The following is a 16228-nucleotide window of genomic DNA, read 5'->3' as shown; positions in this document are numbered from 1 at the left end:
TGAAGTAGAATTTTTTTTCCCCTTAAGTTCCTTTGGTAAATCCTTACCATAGAGCTCAAGAGTTGTCTGCATTCAAGGGTCAACTGTTCCTATTTCCTCTTGGTTAGAGGGCAGCTTTGAGTACTGATGGCCCTGTTGAAGTAAGTTAGAGTAATTTAAATTTCAAATGTCTCCATGGAGTTGCTGCAATTTGCAAATGCTTCGGGAAGTCCAGATCAATAGAAAATAGAAATGGGTGTTTCCTTACAAGCCAAATTGCCCTTGGGCAACATCAAGCTTTGGGCATATTCTTCCTGAACTGCATCCTGAACTGTGCTATTGTCTGTCTTAAATGATAGAAGGAGTAATCAGATAGTTATGTTAAATTGACTACAGTTCGAATCTAAACGGTGATTAGAGCCCAAGATAAAGCCAGTAGTTCAAAGTGACTCCCAAGCAAGTCACTTAAGGTTTCAGGATCAAAAAACTGCTAAATTCTGGGAAGACATTAGCGTGAACAGTGAAGATACTTCCTGTTTCCACGTTGCAAATGAGCAACAAACTCACCATTGGAGTCTGGTAGGAAGAACACAATGTTTCTTTTAAAGGATGGTGCAATCGAGTATTTTTTCTCCTTGGCTAATACCTTACAGTTCCCTGGGTCTGGAGTGGAATTCTGTGGCACTGCCAACAGGATGGGACTGCAGTGGCTTCTTACTCTATTAGGTGAGAAAATGTACAGCTCGGGTACGGCAAGAACTTGAGTATTTCTGTTTCGAAATTGCTTCTGGTTTCCAAAATTTGCATTCTGTAAGGAGGGTAGGCTTGTTCAGTTATAAAGCTCACACCTATTTGGACACCTGTAAACTGAAGAAGAGTAAACCTCCCACAACACTTGAAAGCTTAGCTGAAGAGAAAAATCACCTCAGGAGCTCAGTGTGGCTTCTTTTGGTCCTTTCTGCCCAGCAGCTTCACAGCTGGCTCATAAATGCAGCTTTCCAGACAGCCAAGTATTAATAAATCATAGCGGGTTTATATATGTAAAAGTTGTTGGAGTTATGCAAATTAACTGTTCAAACATAGTCTTTCAGGGGGAAAACCCAATTTCTGTAAATTACACTACAAGTAAATGGAGTCTAATAAGAGAAAAGATGCATTGCTGGCTGTATCAAAGAAGCATAAACAAATGTTAAAAAGGTGATATGAAAACACTTTACCAACATATGTTTATACAGTTCAGGAGACCAACAAAGGAAATAAACCAAACATTTATAATAAAAAGGGAAGGAAATAAGCAATGATAATACTAAACAGCCAAGCAGTGCAATGATCCGTCAATCTTGGCAAATAAATGACCTATAAGTAGATCATCATAAAGCTCTCAGTGTAAAGGGAAGCACTTGATACAAAAGCTAAACACAGGGAAGGCTATAAATGAATACAACCCCAGAAAATGGAAAAAGCCATTGGTAAAGGTAGCTCAGTTTTTAAAGTGTGAAGTCATTAGAAAAGTGTAATTAGGGAGAAAAAAAAAAAAAAGGAAAAAAAAGAAGAAGAGAAATTAAAGATGGCCTGAACTACTACTAGTGTAGTGTTGTAGTAATTTATGTGATGCTGTCCTTTTTTTGTTCGTGGAAAAGTCTTCTCCTGTGCTGTTTCAGGCAGAATAAAGAGGTGAGTTGAAGTTCAGTAGAAGAGATCATATGCTGACCGAATTGAATTTGCCCATAACTCAACTAAACCCGTATTTGAAACACCTCCCCCAGTGTTTTATAACCTGGATTATACTCATAGATTTAGAGATAATATTTGAAACTGTCCATCAGGACTGATACTGTAATGTCTTGAAATGACAGGGTGTGTTGTGAGAAGTAATTGCTTCATTGAGGCTTTAGGTAAAGGTGCAGCTTTCTTGATTGAATTACACACTGACAAGATGAACACTCCTTTATGTGACAAGTAGAGGTGCAATCTTTTACTTCTGCTATTTGGAGCCACTGTTCGTTTAAGTGGGAAACAGTGGGAGATAAAACGTTAACACAAGTAGAACATGCATTATGTTACTTAAAATCCACAGCTGGGTTGTTTTCCAGGTAACATAGATCCCGCAGACACTCATGGACAAAAGAAAGGGGTGGAAAAATTCATTTAAAAACCAAACAGACTTAATGAGAACCACAGTAATTTTCAACTCTGATAATGTGATACAAAAACAAGGTAGATGCAAAACAGGCATCTTCACATTGCATGGCAGTAAGATGGAAATGAACAGGATGTCCAGAAAGAAATAGTGTCCTACATCAACAAGGCAGCAATTGCATTTGCCAGCACGAAGATTTAGGTGTCGATAATCCACAATTTAAAACGGATCTAGGAATCTTCTACTGAAATTCCGTTTCCACCTTAACACTTGGATGTGAAAGCTGGAAATCCACCAAAGGTACAGACAGACGTCTAAAAGCTTTTGAAATTAAATGCCTTGGGGAAATAGTAGGTATTAAATGGAATGAATTTATAACAAATACTGAGATTCGTCGGGGAGGTGAACAAGACTTAATCTCCTAAATTATCCAGAAATGAAGATGGAAATATCTAGGATATGTGGTAAGAATGAAGCCAGATCTGATGGCAGACTGTCTGCCACGGCAGGAATGCCTTCAGGCTGACTGTAGAACATGTAAAAGGGGCTGACCAAAATAATTCCTCCATTGAAAAGTGCTTAGAGCTGGAAACATTATGGGTGACTTCCCAGAGAGGGGGACAGTCAAGGAGAAAGCCAGATGGACAGCAGTCAACAGAGTCCCGCATATGTTTGAGGGAACTCTTGGCAGTGTAGGGAAAAATTGCGAGTTTGGTGTCACCAAAGGTTTTCATTCTGTTGGGGGCTGAAAACACTTGGCAGACCTGCAAAATGATTTCAGGAATTTTATCAGCACTAGAAAGGACATATTTTAACCCAGAGTCCAAGCTCTGTCCGTCGCTTGCAACTGGCAGCTGCAGTAAGCACTGCAATTTGTGTAAACTCAGCACTACCCACAAGTTTCTAAGATCAACACACAAAGTGGTTTCTGCCGGTATGAGGGAGAAAACCACCAGGTTGTCTTCCTGCATCCGGGTGGAGGAAGTCAGTGATTGTCTGCCTGCAATAATAAGGGAAGGCATGTCGGCTGGGGCCTTGTCTTCAAGCAGAGTGTCTTGGCTTCTGACCCAGCCAGTGCACTGCTGTTCTTAATTAGCCATGTCTTGACTATCTTAATATCTTGGCATGTAGCAATCTGGGATTTTGGAGTCAAGCATGCAGTTCTTTAGTATTATCCACACTTTCTCAGTCTCTGGAACTGTGTCACCTGAACTGTTGCGTCAGTGGTGTCCTCAGTGACCACATCTGGCTGTTCCCAAAAAGCTGGGATTTGATGACCTGAACAGGGGCATCCTGTGCTCTTTGTTCTGCTCAGCAGGCTCCTGCCTGGCCACCACCTACCCCTTGGCAGGGAGAAAGCATCCTTGGTAACACCTTTCAACCTTGGGGTGATCTAAGATGCCTTAGTCGGTCTCAGATGGTCTTGGCACCTGCATTGTACCCAGTATGTGTTAGTTATGAAGGGGCAGGAGGGCTGTGTCTCCCAAGGAGAAGGGTTTAAACCAAGATTTGTTTGGTTCAATCCCTGTCTGTTTGGAATATAAGTCTCAAGATAGATTTTTTTTTAAAGGCAGAATCACCTTGGTTTCCAATTTCAAGTAAAATGAGTGATATTTATTGTATCATGACTTTGTTCTCTCTACGAGATGAGTGACTTTAACTTACAGTTATTGTGATGAGTATCTACTTTATTGCTTAAAATGGTCTTCCAGAGCCACAGTAGTAAAATAAGATCTCTCAAATAATGAAAACCAGAAATTTATTTTTTTTCTGCCACAGCTTTGGCAGCAATGACGGAAAGTCATTGATTTCCTTTTGAAACTGTTTCTGAATTGTTTCCTTGATGTTGCCTACCTCTCTGCTGATCTCTTCTTTCTTTAGAAGCAGCTGCTTTCTCATGCATGGTGTGTTCCAGGAACATTTCTTTTACACTTTGTTTATCTGTAGTTTGTTAGACAGGTCTTGGTCACAAGCCAGGAGAAGTCATGAAGATTTCTGTGGTAGAGTAGTTACTGAAGTAACCAGGTGTAAGGAATACAGAAACTGATATGGCAAAAGGTTATATAAAATGGATCATGCGGCTTTACAAATACATCTTGTCTGCAGCACATTTTTACTTCTCCTTGTCACACACTGAAGTATTCGGTCTCAAGAAGTGTTAAGAGCATGTCCTGTTAATGAATCCTAGGAAAACCGAAAGTAGGAGCTGAAAACCTATTACAAGGCACGTCCTGATGGAGCTGACCCGCTGTCAATTTTCGTCATTTGAGGTTGTCTCTCTGAAAAGCATCTCATCCCATGCTGGTAATTTAATCAGTCAGAGCAGTGGTAATATAAAGATATAGGCTATGTATGGAAAATAATGTATTTTGTAGTGGATCATTGTTGCAGTGTTCAAAAGTTTCTGAGGAGAATTGTACTGTTTTGGCAGGAGTTCAGAATTTTCTTTCCTACAAGGAACAGGTTCGGTGGTTTGTTTTTTCTCTAACATGTCATTTTGAGGTTACATGGTAACATCTGTCAGAGCTATGCTAACCTCTGTCATCCAGCTGTTATAATTGCGGTATTTTCCTTCCTTTTCCTTCTCTTTCCTCTCCTTTCTGCTTTCCCTTTCTCCTCCCTCAGAAAAAGAAGAAAAAAAAAAAAGAAGGTAAAAAAAACCCCAACAACAAAAACCACCTCCTTTTATACTGAAACTTCAGGTGGAATGAAGTGGTTATAAAAGCGTCTGTCAACACAGGAATGGTTTGCCAAGCCAAGTATTTGGGTTGGAAGTCATGCCTTCCCAACTGCTTGAAAACAGGAAGTATCTCTGTTAAGTGATGGATAGCTCTACTTTGCTGAGAGGAAGAAAAGGCTTTTTTTTTTTTTTTCTTTCTTTCTTTTTTTGCCTCTGGGTCAATAAATGAGTTCTGCAGTTGTTCCATGTATGTAAAGAAAGACTCCCGTAAAAACGTGTGTTTGGGTGCACACATCTGTGTGTATGTGTGTATATGTGTGTGTGTATGGATATACAAACTTTTGAAAAAACCAACTCAAAACCAACAGTACACTTTGTACATGATCAGTCCCTGTCAGAAGCCAGCCCAGGCACATCTTATCCTAGTGATTCCTGTAAAGCTCTCAAAATCTGTCAGAAACAGCCTGCAGGATTGCAACGGCTCCTGGGTGATTAATTGCCAAAAGAGTCTGGTTCCAGGTTCCATTACATGTAATTGTTATCTTTTCTAAAGGGGTTCTTTTATTAAACCCCCACTCCTTTCCCCCCCTCCCCCCCCCAAAAAAAAAGAGGAGGAAAAAAAAAAAGCTGACATTCCTGAGGTTTTGCACCTCTTAGACAGGACTTTCTTATGTAAACATACACTGAAGAGGGTGTGTTATGTTGTTTATTAGCTGATGATAGATTTTTTTTTCCCCTTCACTTAATTTTAACTTTACTAAAAATCATTTTATTAGAAATGGGGGAGGAAGAACTGCATGGCATTTAGAGAAGAGAGTGTATTCCAATATCTTCTCCACATCAAAACCTCTCTGTGAGACCCAGCAAGTGGCAAAGGACCAGATCGCTCCTGCTCCTTACTAAAATTGCAGAAAAACAGCCAAAAATTGGGATGTTCTCTGTCCCTTGCCACTGGAATAAGACTGCTCAGATTGGACATGGGGAGAGGACAAGATCTTGTCCTGAAATCCTCTTTGGAAAGGAAGGTCGAGGCTTTAAAACGTGCGGCTGAGTGTCCTGAAAGTACGGGCAGGACTTGTGAGAAATCTGATGTAAATTACTTTTCTGAGACCATATTGACAAAGCGGGGGGGCTGATTCCCTGTTGGTGCCTCCATGGGTTTGAATGTAATTTGGAGCTGAATTTTTGTGGTGCCAAACTGGAATTGTATCAGTAGGGTTGCTTGGATTTGCACTGCTTTTTACTGCATTGAACATGGGCCGTGTTACTGACAGGTTTAGACTTTTATAGATGGAGACTTGGGCAAAGCTTGGCTCCCAGGGAGCACTGTAGTAATTTGTGCCAACTGGCCAATTTAACTGTTTAAAATATCAGATGGAAAAAAAAAAAAGGCATGGAGATACTGGTTCTGCAGCTGCAGAGTATCTGCCTGCAGATGTTTCTGCCAAGAGAAGGGATTGAAACTCGGTTTCTTGAGATATTTTAATCCTATCTGAACAAAACCACATAAAAACGTGCTCTGCTATTGTCTATATGGGCCAAGGAGCACATTGTTCCTCACAGTTGTGTTTTCATGGTGTCACTGCTGCAACGAAACAAGTCTCCTCAAGTCTCCTTTCTCTGCAATTCCCTGTGAATTTGCTGTATTAATCAAGCTCTGTCAGTGGCAGGATGGTGATGTACAGCAGTGGGGACACTGCAGTCACTCTGAGTAACATTAAAAAGATGAGAATATTTTGTTGTGTCCAGCTTTGTGCAGGTTTGGAAAGACAAGCCTGGCCTTCTGTAGAGGTTTTTGAGGCTCGATATGCTTTCACATCAACTCTGGAAATTTTTGCTTTCTCGAAGCACTCTAAGCACTGCCTATTTATGAGTTAGTTATTTAAGTAATACTCATACCTGTTTAAAATCACTACCCATAGTGGAAATGACTGATTTGCTGTGAAACATGCAGAAGCAGGGTATGTCGTTCAAGCAACTGACACCAGTGGTTTCTGTTGATTTAAGGCAGTTTTTTCCCCAGGTTTCTTTTTCTAAGGAAAGATGAATTTGTTATTTTTCTGCATACTGGCACTGCAGGTTTGCTATAATAACTAAGAGACTGATCTGTAGTTGTTTGTTCCTGTTGGTAGCCAGCAAAGAGAGCAGTTCCAGAAGATATATTGAATTATACAGAAAAGTTTTCCCTCTGTTGATGGGACAAACAGGTAAAAATTAGTGGTTGAAGGGAAAAGATTAACTAAAAGTGTAGACGTGGAGGATAAGCAAAGTGAGTAGATGCCACACAAGTAGGGGCATCTGACTGCTAAGCAGTGAGGGACAGATCAGTCACGTCCTTATTTTTGAGTTGGTTCACTCTCTGTATCGCCTCATCTTGGCTTGGACTCGGACCACATCGACAGTCTGCCTGTTGAAGTTGGTTTACTGTTTGCCAGTGTATCAAACCATCTCTGGCTTTAATTAGTGCTTCTGGTTACTGCCTGATTAAAAGGTTCCTGCTGTGCTGCCACTCGGTAGCGCACATTCATCCTGAACACCTGCTGTCAAACCTATCGTGTCCTTTCTTGTCAACTTGCACAATGCTCTGGGTCTTGAGCAAGACTGACACGATGGAAGGGTTGTGCAGCCTGATTTTTAGAGATCTATGAGGAAAGCGAAGCCTTTGCGTAGGGATTGATAACAGGAGACCGCCGCGTTTTCTAGGAGCTAGTTTCCCATAATATTTAATGAAATTCTGTTAGTGAATGCAGTTTATGAAGTGGTGGATATACCGTAGGGTACGGAAGCAAGCTGCTCCACCCTGAGAGGAATCGTAGATGTTGTGTAACGACAACAGAGTGTAATCTGCACAAATCTTGGGAGAAGTACAAGGGGTGGTGACCAGCAAAAAAAGTCATCAAAGAAGGGAACTGGTTAGAGATGTTGGCATGTGCTGATGGTGGTGACAGACTTTGGCACAGAAGGAAGAAGGTGGGGAGGTGGAAGAGTGTGAGGAAAGGGGCTCTTGGCAAGAACAAAGCAGTATCGCTTGACTTGGGTACCTGTAATTACAAGACTCCAGCCTTGTGACACAGTGAATAAGCGTGTCACCTGGAACACAGGAATTTGAGTTGCCTCCCAAAGCAGCTCCTGCCAGCTGGAGGGGGAATAAACCCTCATGGAACAATAAAATTTAGCTCTTCGCTGGACTGTGTTTTTTAAGTCCTTAATAGTGACACTCCAGTGTGTCTTTTCCCCCTCAGCACCTTCTAATTTTGGTAATGAATCCATGGTTTCAAAAAGCCACCACTAGCCTGTCTAGCAAACAGGACGGATGAGCTTCCTGTACTTGAAATTTTCAAAGATCCTAAAATGCCAAGCGTTTCCTGATGTGTTGGGTCGGGAGCATGACCTGCTCTGGCACAAAGCGAGAACGAAAATACCAGGCACCGAGGTGAGCCTCAAAAGCGTAGGAGAAGCACCTTTATGGGAGCTGACTCCACTCCTGCCAGAGATAAATGATGGCACAAGAAGGCCTCAACACTTCCCACACTTGCAACGCATCTGCCCTGACATGTGGGCAAAACCATGGAAAGCATCTCACAGTTATTGCTTGCACAGACTACAGGAAGGCTATGGCTGGGTGGTGAGGCCCTGGCACAGGTTGCCCAGGGAAGTTGTGGATGCCCTGGACATGCTCGAGGCCAGGTTGGATGGAGCTCTGAGCACCCTGGTCTAGTGGAAGGTGTCCCTGCTCATGGCAGGGGGGTTGGAATTGGGTGATCTTTAAGGTCCTTTCCAACCCAGGCCATTGTCTGATTCTATTCATCCTGTGACTTTAAAATGCTTTAGAAATACTCAAATACTGTAATGATGAAAGTAAAACAATTTTGCATTACCCAGTGAGGTTACAAGATAGAGAGCATCTCTTGTAGCGTAGTGAGGCTCTGTGTAAGTAGGGGCCACAACTAGGGTTCATGAATAACAATTGTAAATTTAAATTGGAAGGATTTGGTTGCAAATTAACTATTTCCAGTCCTCTCATTTTCATCATTTCATCCATCTCATTTTCATCTCATTGGTCTAATCCCAACGGACTCCAAAGGCAAAAATTAAACTTTTAGTAGCATTTTTTAGGTTCTGCTTTAAAAGCAATGTACTTACTTGAAAGAAAAGTTGTATAAAAATCTGTTCGTGCTTGTGGAGATTGATTGCAGCAGAGAACATGCAGTAGCACTGATTCTCCAGATGAGCTCTGGTACCTGCTGAACTGACTTGCTTTCTCTTACACACCTCAATATGCCATTCACTGTTTGTTTTGGGATTTTTTTTAATTATATTTATTTTTTCTAATGTCAGGTCACCCTCTTGCACAGTTTATCGTAACTTTTTCTGTAAGATCTGATTAAAAATGCTTTTGGTGAATTAGGCATGGCTGTGGAGGTATGTCAGTAGGAAAGCTATTTTTTTCCTATCCCACAGAAAGCTCATCACCTGGGTCTGCTTCTGCCAGTGTTGTAATTCTGCTTTCTTTGACAATGTGATTTTTGAAAAGCTAACTAAAGATAGATGCTTTAAAAAAAAAAAAAGGAAAAGAGGAGGAGGAGGAAAATTAGCAAAGCCCTAAGGTTAATTCTGGTCCATCTTAATAGGAACCACAAATATTTTACCAGCCTTACCTGTTTAAGTTTTCTTTCCTGAAATAATTAGCTTCATAATTGCGCACAAAATACACATTTTTGACTTAGCTGTCTTTTTCAGTGGTGTATTTTGAAGAAATACTCTTATTTTAATTATGAAAAAAAATGAACTGTGTATTTTTGAAAGGGGAGCACTTTCTTCTTCATAAAAATGTATTTTTGCCGTTGATGATACTAAGTATTACATGACAATTATCCCACTTCCTTAGTGCTCCCAGAAGAACACTGTACCTATGTACCACTAATAACCTTTCAGTGCATGTGCACTTAGACCCTTTTCATAACTGTTGCGGTAAAAACAAAAAAAATTACATAAACCTGCAAAAGAATTGCTTAATGGCATGAAGTGTTCTGGTTTTGAAGTGTTCTGGTTTTGAAGTATTCTGGTTTCTACCAAAACCCCAATTACTTAATTTTGTGCCCTTCCTGGCCGACGTAAATTATGCAACCCTCACATCTCGACATCAGTGAATTATGTAGCTCTGCGCACACATCAATTAATTTTGGCCCCATCAACTTCCCACCTTCTGTGTGCTCCTCGCCTCAAATCGCTTCTGCATCTCCCAGCCGCGAGCGGTTCATTTTGTGCAGCTGTATCTGCCTGAACCTGCAGCCCCACTTCAACTCTTCACCCTCCCCCACCTGCCTCTCCTCCTGCTCAGCCAAGACACCGCCTGCTCCTGCTAAATCCCTCCTCCTCCAGCTCCACAGCGAGGATCAATCCTGGTGCCTTCACCTTGTGCCTCGCCAGTGGGTCGTCACCAAATCCCAGTGCACCTACGGGCAGTGGGGCTGGTCCAGAGGTGACCTCGTTGTCCTTGTCACTCTCCTCAGAATTTTCCAAATGCACATTGCAAGACTGAAGCTCCATCTTCTGGAATGGCCTGTGAAAGTCATGGCATGCTTGGAGCACCCATCTCCAAAACCCTTCCCATAGCAGAGCCTGGATCACACAACATCCCACTGAGAAAAGATGTAGCTTCTAGGTCTGTGTGAAAAGTGGTGGTGAGGAAAAAGGTGGTGCCAGCATCCCTCAAACTCGGCACTGCTGCCAGCATGCTGGTGAGCATGACCCGGGCCTTGGTGTTGAAGCCGACAGTGCTGCCACAGGTGTGCACGCCACATGCCACAGCAGGCTCCCCTAAGCAACCCAGAAAGAGGTCACTGTCCTCCAGTGAGCAAAAACATCATGAGGGGTACCTTTTTCCCTTATTGCTGACCTCTACGTGGAGCTCAGTCCTAAGTCCTGAATTATTTTGCCCGGAAAGGAAAAACACCTCCATGGGAAGTACACAGAGACCAAAGACCTGAGAGAGCAACATGACACCCTGCAAACCAGAGCGGCCTTGACTTGCTGTTGCTCTCCAGTTACATTCTGAGCATCGGCAGCAGAGCAGCTCTGCAGCCCCTATGGCCCTTCACCCGGGCTTTGTCCTCCAGTAGCACAGGATGGATCAAGGCAGGCTCCTGCCTCACCCTCTCCCTCTGCTTTTAGTTTCTCAGAAGCGTAGAGGGTTGGTGGCTTGCCAAAGGGACAAGGTGGTGACAACAGAGCAAGGAGCAATAGAGCTGTGCCCAGGGTCTCCCAGGGTCACCACGTCGGGAAGGCTGGTGGAGACCAGCGCTCGGTTCAATCTGCTTTTGTCTCTGGGGGCTGGAGGGAATTTGACTCTTGTCTCAAGCTGAGGTTACAGAATATTTTCTCTCCTTTTTGTCTGTGTCAATATAAGCAGCAAGCGCTGCTGAGACTGATTTGTGCTTTTTTTGTACAGTTCCCAGCACATCTGGCCATCTTGGGCAAGGTCCCGAGGCCTGATTGTAGCAAGAAAATAGTGATAGCGTGTTTAAAACTTGGGCCTCCAGCTATGACTATATATAAAACACAAACCTTTGGGGACAAACTGGAGGAAATACATTTTCTAGTAACTGACCAAAAAAAGTATATTCTCTATGTTACATCTGCAGTTGTGCTTTGCCAGTGTGGGTGCTCTGTCGTGTTAGGAGACTCTCAGAACCAAAAGCCAGTGCGAGGCAATGGAGTGCTTGCCCCCAGCTCATTGGCACCAGGCATTTTTCCTGTCCCACTTGCACAACAGCCCTGGTCATTCATCACTGGGAAGTTAAGCTGGCTCTAGGAAACGTTCCAGTTATCTGGGTGTCCTGATGAAACCTGCCTTGATTTAAAAGAGGCACACCACCATACTCACATGAATATCTCTTGCTTCTTCTAAATAATAGAATTAGCTATGGGCATTTCCTTAAGAGCATGCAGAATACAATTGCAGTAATAATTCCTCTCCCTCCAAGCCTAGTCTTGAAACGTGCAAATTTCTCTTTCAAGTGCCTTGACAAAAATTGGCAACATCCTGACAAACACGCACTGAATTACACACTCATCGAGTTATCAGCAGTGAGCTGAGTTCTTTGGTGGATGTATCGGGAGTGCTCTTGACAACTTGTTTCTTGCTCTCTTTTGTAGGGATCTAGCACTGACCGCTGCAAGGACAGGGTACAGGGATGGATACAGACCTTTTGGTCTTCCCAGCACATATATTCCTTCTTCTATCCTTACACAGCTCCTTGCAGCACACCATGGTGCCGTGTGCTTTCTGCTGAGCGTTTTCATGTTCTGTTTTAAAAATAACAAGACATCTCTTAACATTCAGGATACATTTTTCCACTCTGAAGCACCACAACAGTCTTTTTAAAGAAACTCTAGGAAGGGTGTTAACTTGATCAATGCTGTGCAGGAAGGAAAGCTCTTTCCTACTATTTTTTCAGCATGACTTTCACTGACATGATCAGGCTGGGAAAAGACTTATTGGCTGACAGCCCAGGACAGCCATGCAATATCTCTAGTCATCTGGAACTCAAACTACTCTGCCCAAGGGAGAAGCATAACATAAAAACAATTTAGGTTACATGCTGAATCTTATAAACATCGTTCAGTTCTTAAAAAATAGTTTAAATACTATTTATGTGCATTCGCTATGCACAGGATTATTGTGTTATGGAGTTTTTTTCATATATCAAGTAAGAAAGGCTGGGAGGGTTTTTACTTTTTTTTACTGTAGATGGTTTTCAAGAATCTTGAAGATTTTTTTATAAATATAGGGAAATGAGTTTCCTCTCTTCTCATGTATTTAAGAGCTTGGCTTCTCCTGTATATCGGATATAACTGTTTTATATATAGACAATGTTTACTTTTTGACCCTGTCCAGAAAGTACAGAGTCACAGAAATGCTGGTTAGAGAGAGCTTCCAGAGGCCCTGTGATCCCCCTTCTGCACATGTGGGACTATTGCCAGCACCTGATCAGGGAGAGCTTGGCTTCCTCTGGCTGAGCCATAAAACCCCTGAGGACAAGAGTTTCCACAGCCTCCCCGAAGACCTGCCCCAAGGCTGTGCTTCTCTTCTAGAAATTTTTTCCTTCCATCTCCTGTTTTGAAGCTGAGCATCATTGGCCTCTGTCTGTTGTTACCTTATTTTGCATAAAAAGCCTGTCAGAATAATCTGTTCCTCTGTAAGCACATGCAGCTCTAATAATTTGGGATAAAGCAACATGAATTCAGAATGTAAGCTTCACTTCAAAAATCCTTTTTTTCTCCACTTGATGTCTTGATGGAAGATCTGAACTTGGGATGTGTCCATTGCCACCTGTCCGTCTGCCAAGCCCTAACATTCCAGCACACCTTGCAACAAGTCTAAAAGTATTATTTTAGGAAAATGATTATAGCTCCTTTATGATTCCTTTTTTCCATTAACTGGTATTTCACAAGCTGAGTAGCCTTACTGTCTTTTCTTGTGCACCTTATTGCTTTTGCTGAAATTGTTGCTTATTTGGTGGTGGTGTTGGTTTTGAGTTGTGGTTTTTACTCTCTTGATGTGCTATAACTTCTCCTGTGATTTCATTGTAGGCCTTGCTGAGACCAGGACGAATAGACAGAATTATCTACGTGCCGTTGCCAGATGCAGCCACTCGCAGGGAGATCTTCAAACTTCATTTTCAGTTCATGCCAGTGAGCGATGAAGTCTGCTTAGCTGAGCTCGTTGAGCACACCCAGAAGTACTCAGGAGCAGAGGTAAAACTTTCTGGAGTCGCTACACAAAACGATGTTTAAGTTGAACTCAAGTATCATCATCCAGATACCATCCCTTTAGCCTTCTCCAAGTGCTGGTCGGAATTGTGAAAGGGAACGGCTGAGAGATTTCTGTGTTTCTGCTCAGATAGCAGAATGCAATCTGGGGCTTTTTTATTTTGAGATCTCCATCAGAGGATTGTTGCCAAAGGAAGGGTCTCTTCCAAGGTGAGCCACAGTATGATCCCAGGTGGCCTCATGAAGGATGTGCTGCCAGGAGTGGAGGGAGGCAGAGGCAAGTGCTCCCAGACTCCCCAGGCAGTTCACCTGGGTCTCCCCACATCCCCAGGGATATTTTGAGTTTAGGATTGTGACTGAGAGCCTCAAATGGAGTTATGAAACAGTGTAGGGGAATTGCAAGGCAGTCACTGGTCACTTTGAAGCTTGTGTTCCTATTTCATATAATCAGGACCTCACAGCTGCACTTTACTGTTACAGCTCATTGCTATTAGTTACCTTCTGACAATGAATGTCAGACAATTATTTCCTGTCCTGGGTAGAAGGAGAAACTTTCTCAGATTCTGCTACCTGGCAGTTACAATAAGTAGCAGTACATTAGTGGTCACCACTCTGCTCCCTGAATATTATTCATGTCAGTGTCTCGTGAAAGGATATTTCATTCTTTCCTCATTTTAATTAATTGAGAGTAATTATATTACTTCAAAAATTCAAAGAATGTTATTAAGATTGCCAAGTCAAGCCCTTAAAAGGTACGAAAGACCAGAATTTCCACCTTCCTGTAAACAGTCCTAGTGTATTATCGCAACATCTTTAATTACATAGTCACCTTCTGCTTTTTCCATAGCAGAGTGGAAAATGTGATGTGCTTGCCTTAGCTCTCCAGCTTTCAGTGTGCTGTTTACAAGGGCAGGGAAATAAGGTAAACTTTTGTCTTGGTCCAAAAGAGAGGGTGATGGTGGAGTGTTTGTGTGGTTCTTGTAATGCTGAAGGCCTTTCTCAATGGACTGGTCATTGAATATGATGTTCCAGGCAAGATTTCGGCTCATTGAGTTATCACTCAAATGCTGGTATGATGTAAAATGCTGTGTTGCCTACTAAGTAACCTCTTGCTGCTGAGGGCCTTGCTGAGTGTGCTCCGGCCTCATTTTGGGAACCTGTGTCACAGGGGACACCAACGTTGAACACAGAAGATCTTTTCTCCTCCACAGCGCAGGACAGGCTGTGCTCTGGGAAAGAATGAATGAAAGCTGTGTAGAGAGCAAGGCTGGTTTGTGTAGCACATCTCATTTCCACACAATGTGGGCTATCCTAATGGAAAAAAGGCAACAATGAAAAGGGTTTCAGGCTTAAGTGTTGGTCTGAAAAACTGTTGCAGCTCTACTGCCCCCACACTTTGGAGCAGTGACCTGAAACAGTGCTGTGTTCATATCTGGGTGACAGTGATACAGCTTTTGCTGCCTTAGGGAAATTTCTCTGCCTCTGGCTGAGCTACAAGCCTCCAAAAACATAAATATAAACATATCCTCCGTTGTGTATGGAAACTGTTGTCTTACCAGGCAACAACTGTAACGCTTGTATTTTAGAAATTCCAAGCAAAGCATATGGGGATTTCCTTTGAATCTGGATCAGCTGAAGCTCTAGTGGTGAATTCCTGTGCCTGGTTGATAATGAGTCGCAAATGTCTTGGTGCTGGCTTTGTACAGAACCAAAAATAAGTTAATGGGTCATTGAGTGCAGCTACACACTAGTTGCAGGGGAAAAAAGGGCTGCCTGTTTCTAGCACAGCATTTCTCATGAATTTTGTTCTTTTGCATCATTCAAAGTATTATAATAACTGGGATGCAAAGAGTAAATACAGAAAAAGCCTCAGTCAGTGTTCCTTGGAAGAATACATAAGAAGTCTTGGCAGTTGGCACGCACAGTGGCCAGTTTCATTAAAGCCTTTTCTTCCTAGTGTCTCCAGCTTCCCAGCTTTACAAATAGTTTCCGCTGCTGAATGGCAAGTTCCCATTCCACTGTTCTACCCTTTGTTTAGAAAAAGAAATGGAAAATGCTTGGTTTTGTGACTAGAAGATGCTGTATGAATAGGGAGTTGCGTGTAAAGATGCGTTGAATCATCCCGCCGTGAGCTGAATAAACAAGCCAGTAAAGCGGATAGTTCAGTGAGCATCTGGCTTCCAACTTGGCCCTTTTTCAGATCAGATACTTGCATATATTTTTGCCTGTCATCACTTATGACCAGTTATCTCTGTTCACCTGCTGGATGCACGTTTCTCTTAATGAGTACCTTTAAAGATATATCAAGATAGCAAAATAGGGTGATTACTTCCCACTGTTTCATGTGAAAGAAGATGGAAGATAATTTATGAGGGTGAATTACAATTTCCTTCTCTCGTGTGTAAGTGAAGTTTAATGTAATAAAAAAAGGGCACTAGACAGGCAATGTCTGTACAATTAGCTTTTAGGTCCAACAAATTCTCAGCTTTCTAGAAATACTTGAATTTGAGTTTGATCTGCATTTCCAGCCTCTTCTGGAGCAGTGCTATGCAGCAGCGCTTGAGGCTCTGCTTCAGGGATACTTCAGTGTCTGTAAATCAGGAGAGAAATTGGTAGGAACAGAGGAGAAGTCCTTAAAAGTGATAAAAATGGTG

At 42.3% G+C, this 16228-nt stretch overlaps 1 protein-coding gene across 1 annotated transcript in view; it reads left to right on the top strand.

Annotated features, from left to right (window-relative positions):
- SPATA5 (spermatogenesis associated 5) overlaps positions 1–16228 on the top strand; it is a 167675-nt gene that overhangs the window by 120795 nt on the left and 30652 nt on the right. Inside the window, exon 15 of the mRNA XM_032685188.1 lies at positions 13395–13559. Within this exon, the coding sequence (XP_032541079.1) occupies positions 13395–13559 (165 nt within the window). The remainder of the gene's footprint in view (positions 1–13394; positions 13560–16228) is intronic.

The sequence above is a fragment of the Chiroxiphia lanceolata genome, chromosome 4 (genome assembly GCF_009829145.1).
Source record: "Chiroxiphia lanceolata isolate bChiLan1 chromosome 4, bChiLan1.pri, whole genome shotgun sequence".
NCBI lineage: Eukaryota > Metazoa > Chordata > Aves > Passeriformes > Pipridae > Chiroxiphia > Chiroxiphia lanceolata.
The sequence above is the reverse complement of the archived record's forward strand: the minus strand, read 5'-3'. Positions and strand labels throughout refer to the sequence as shown.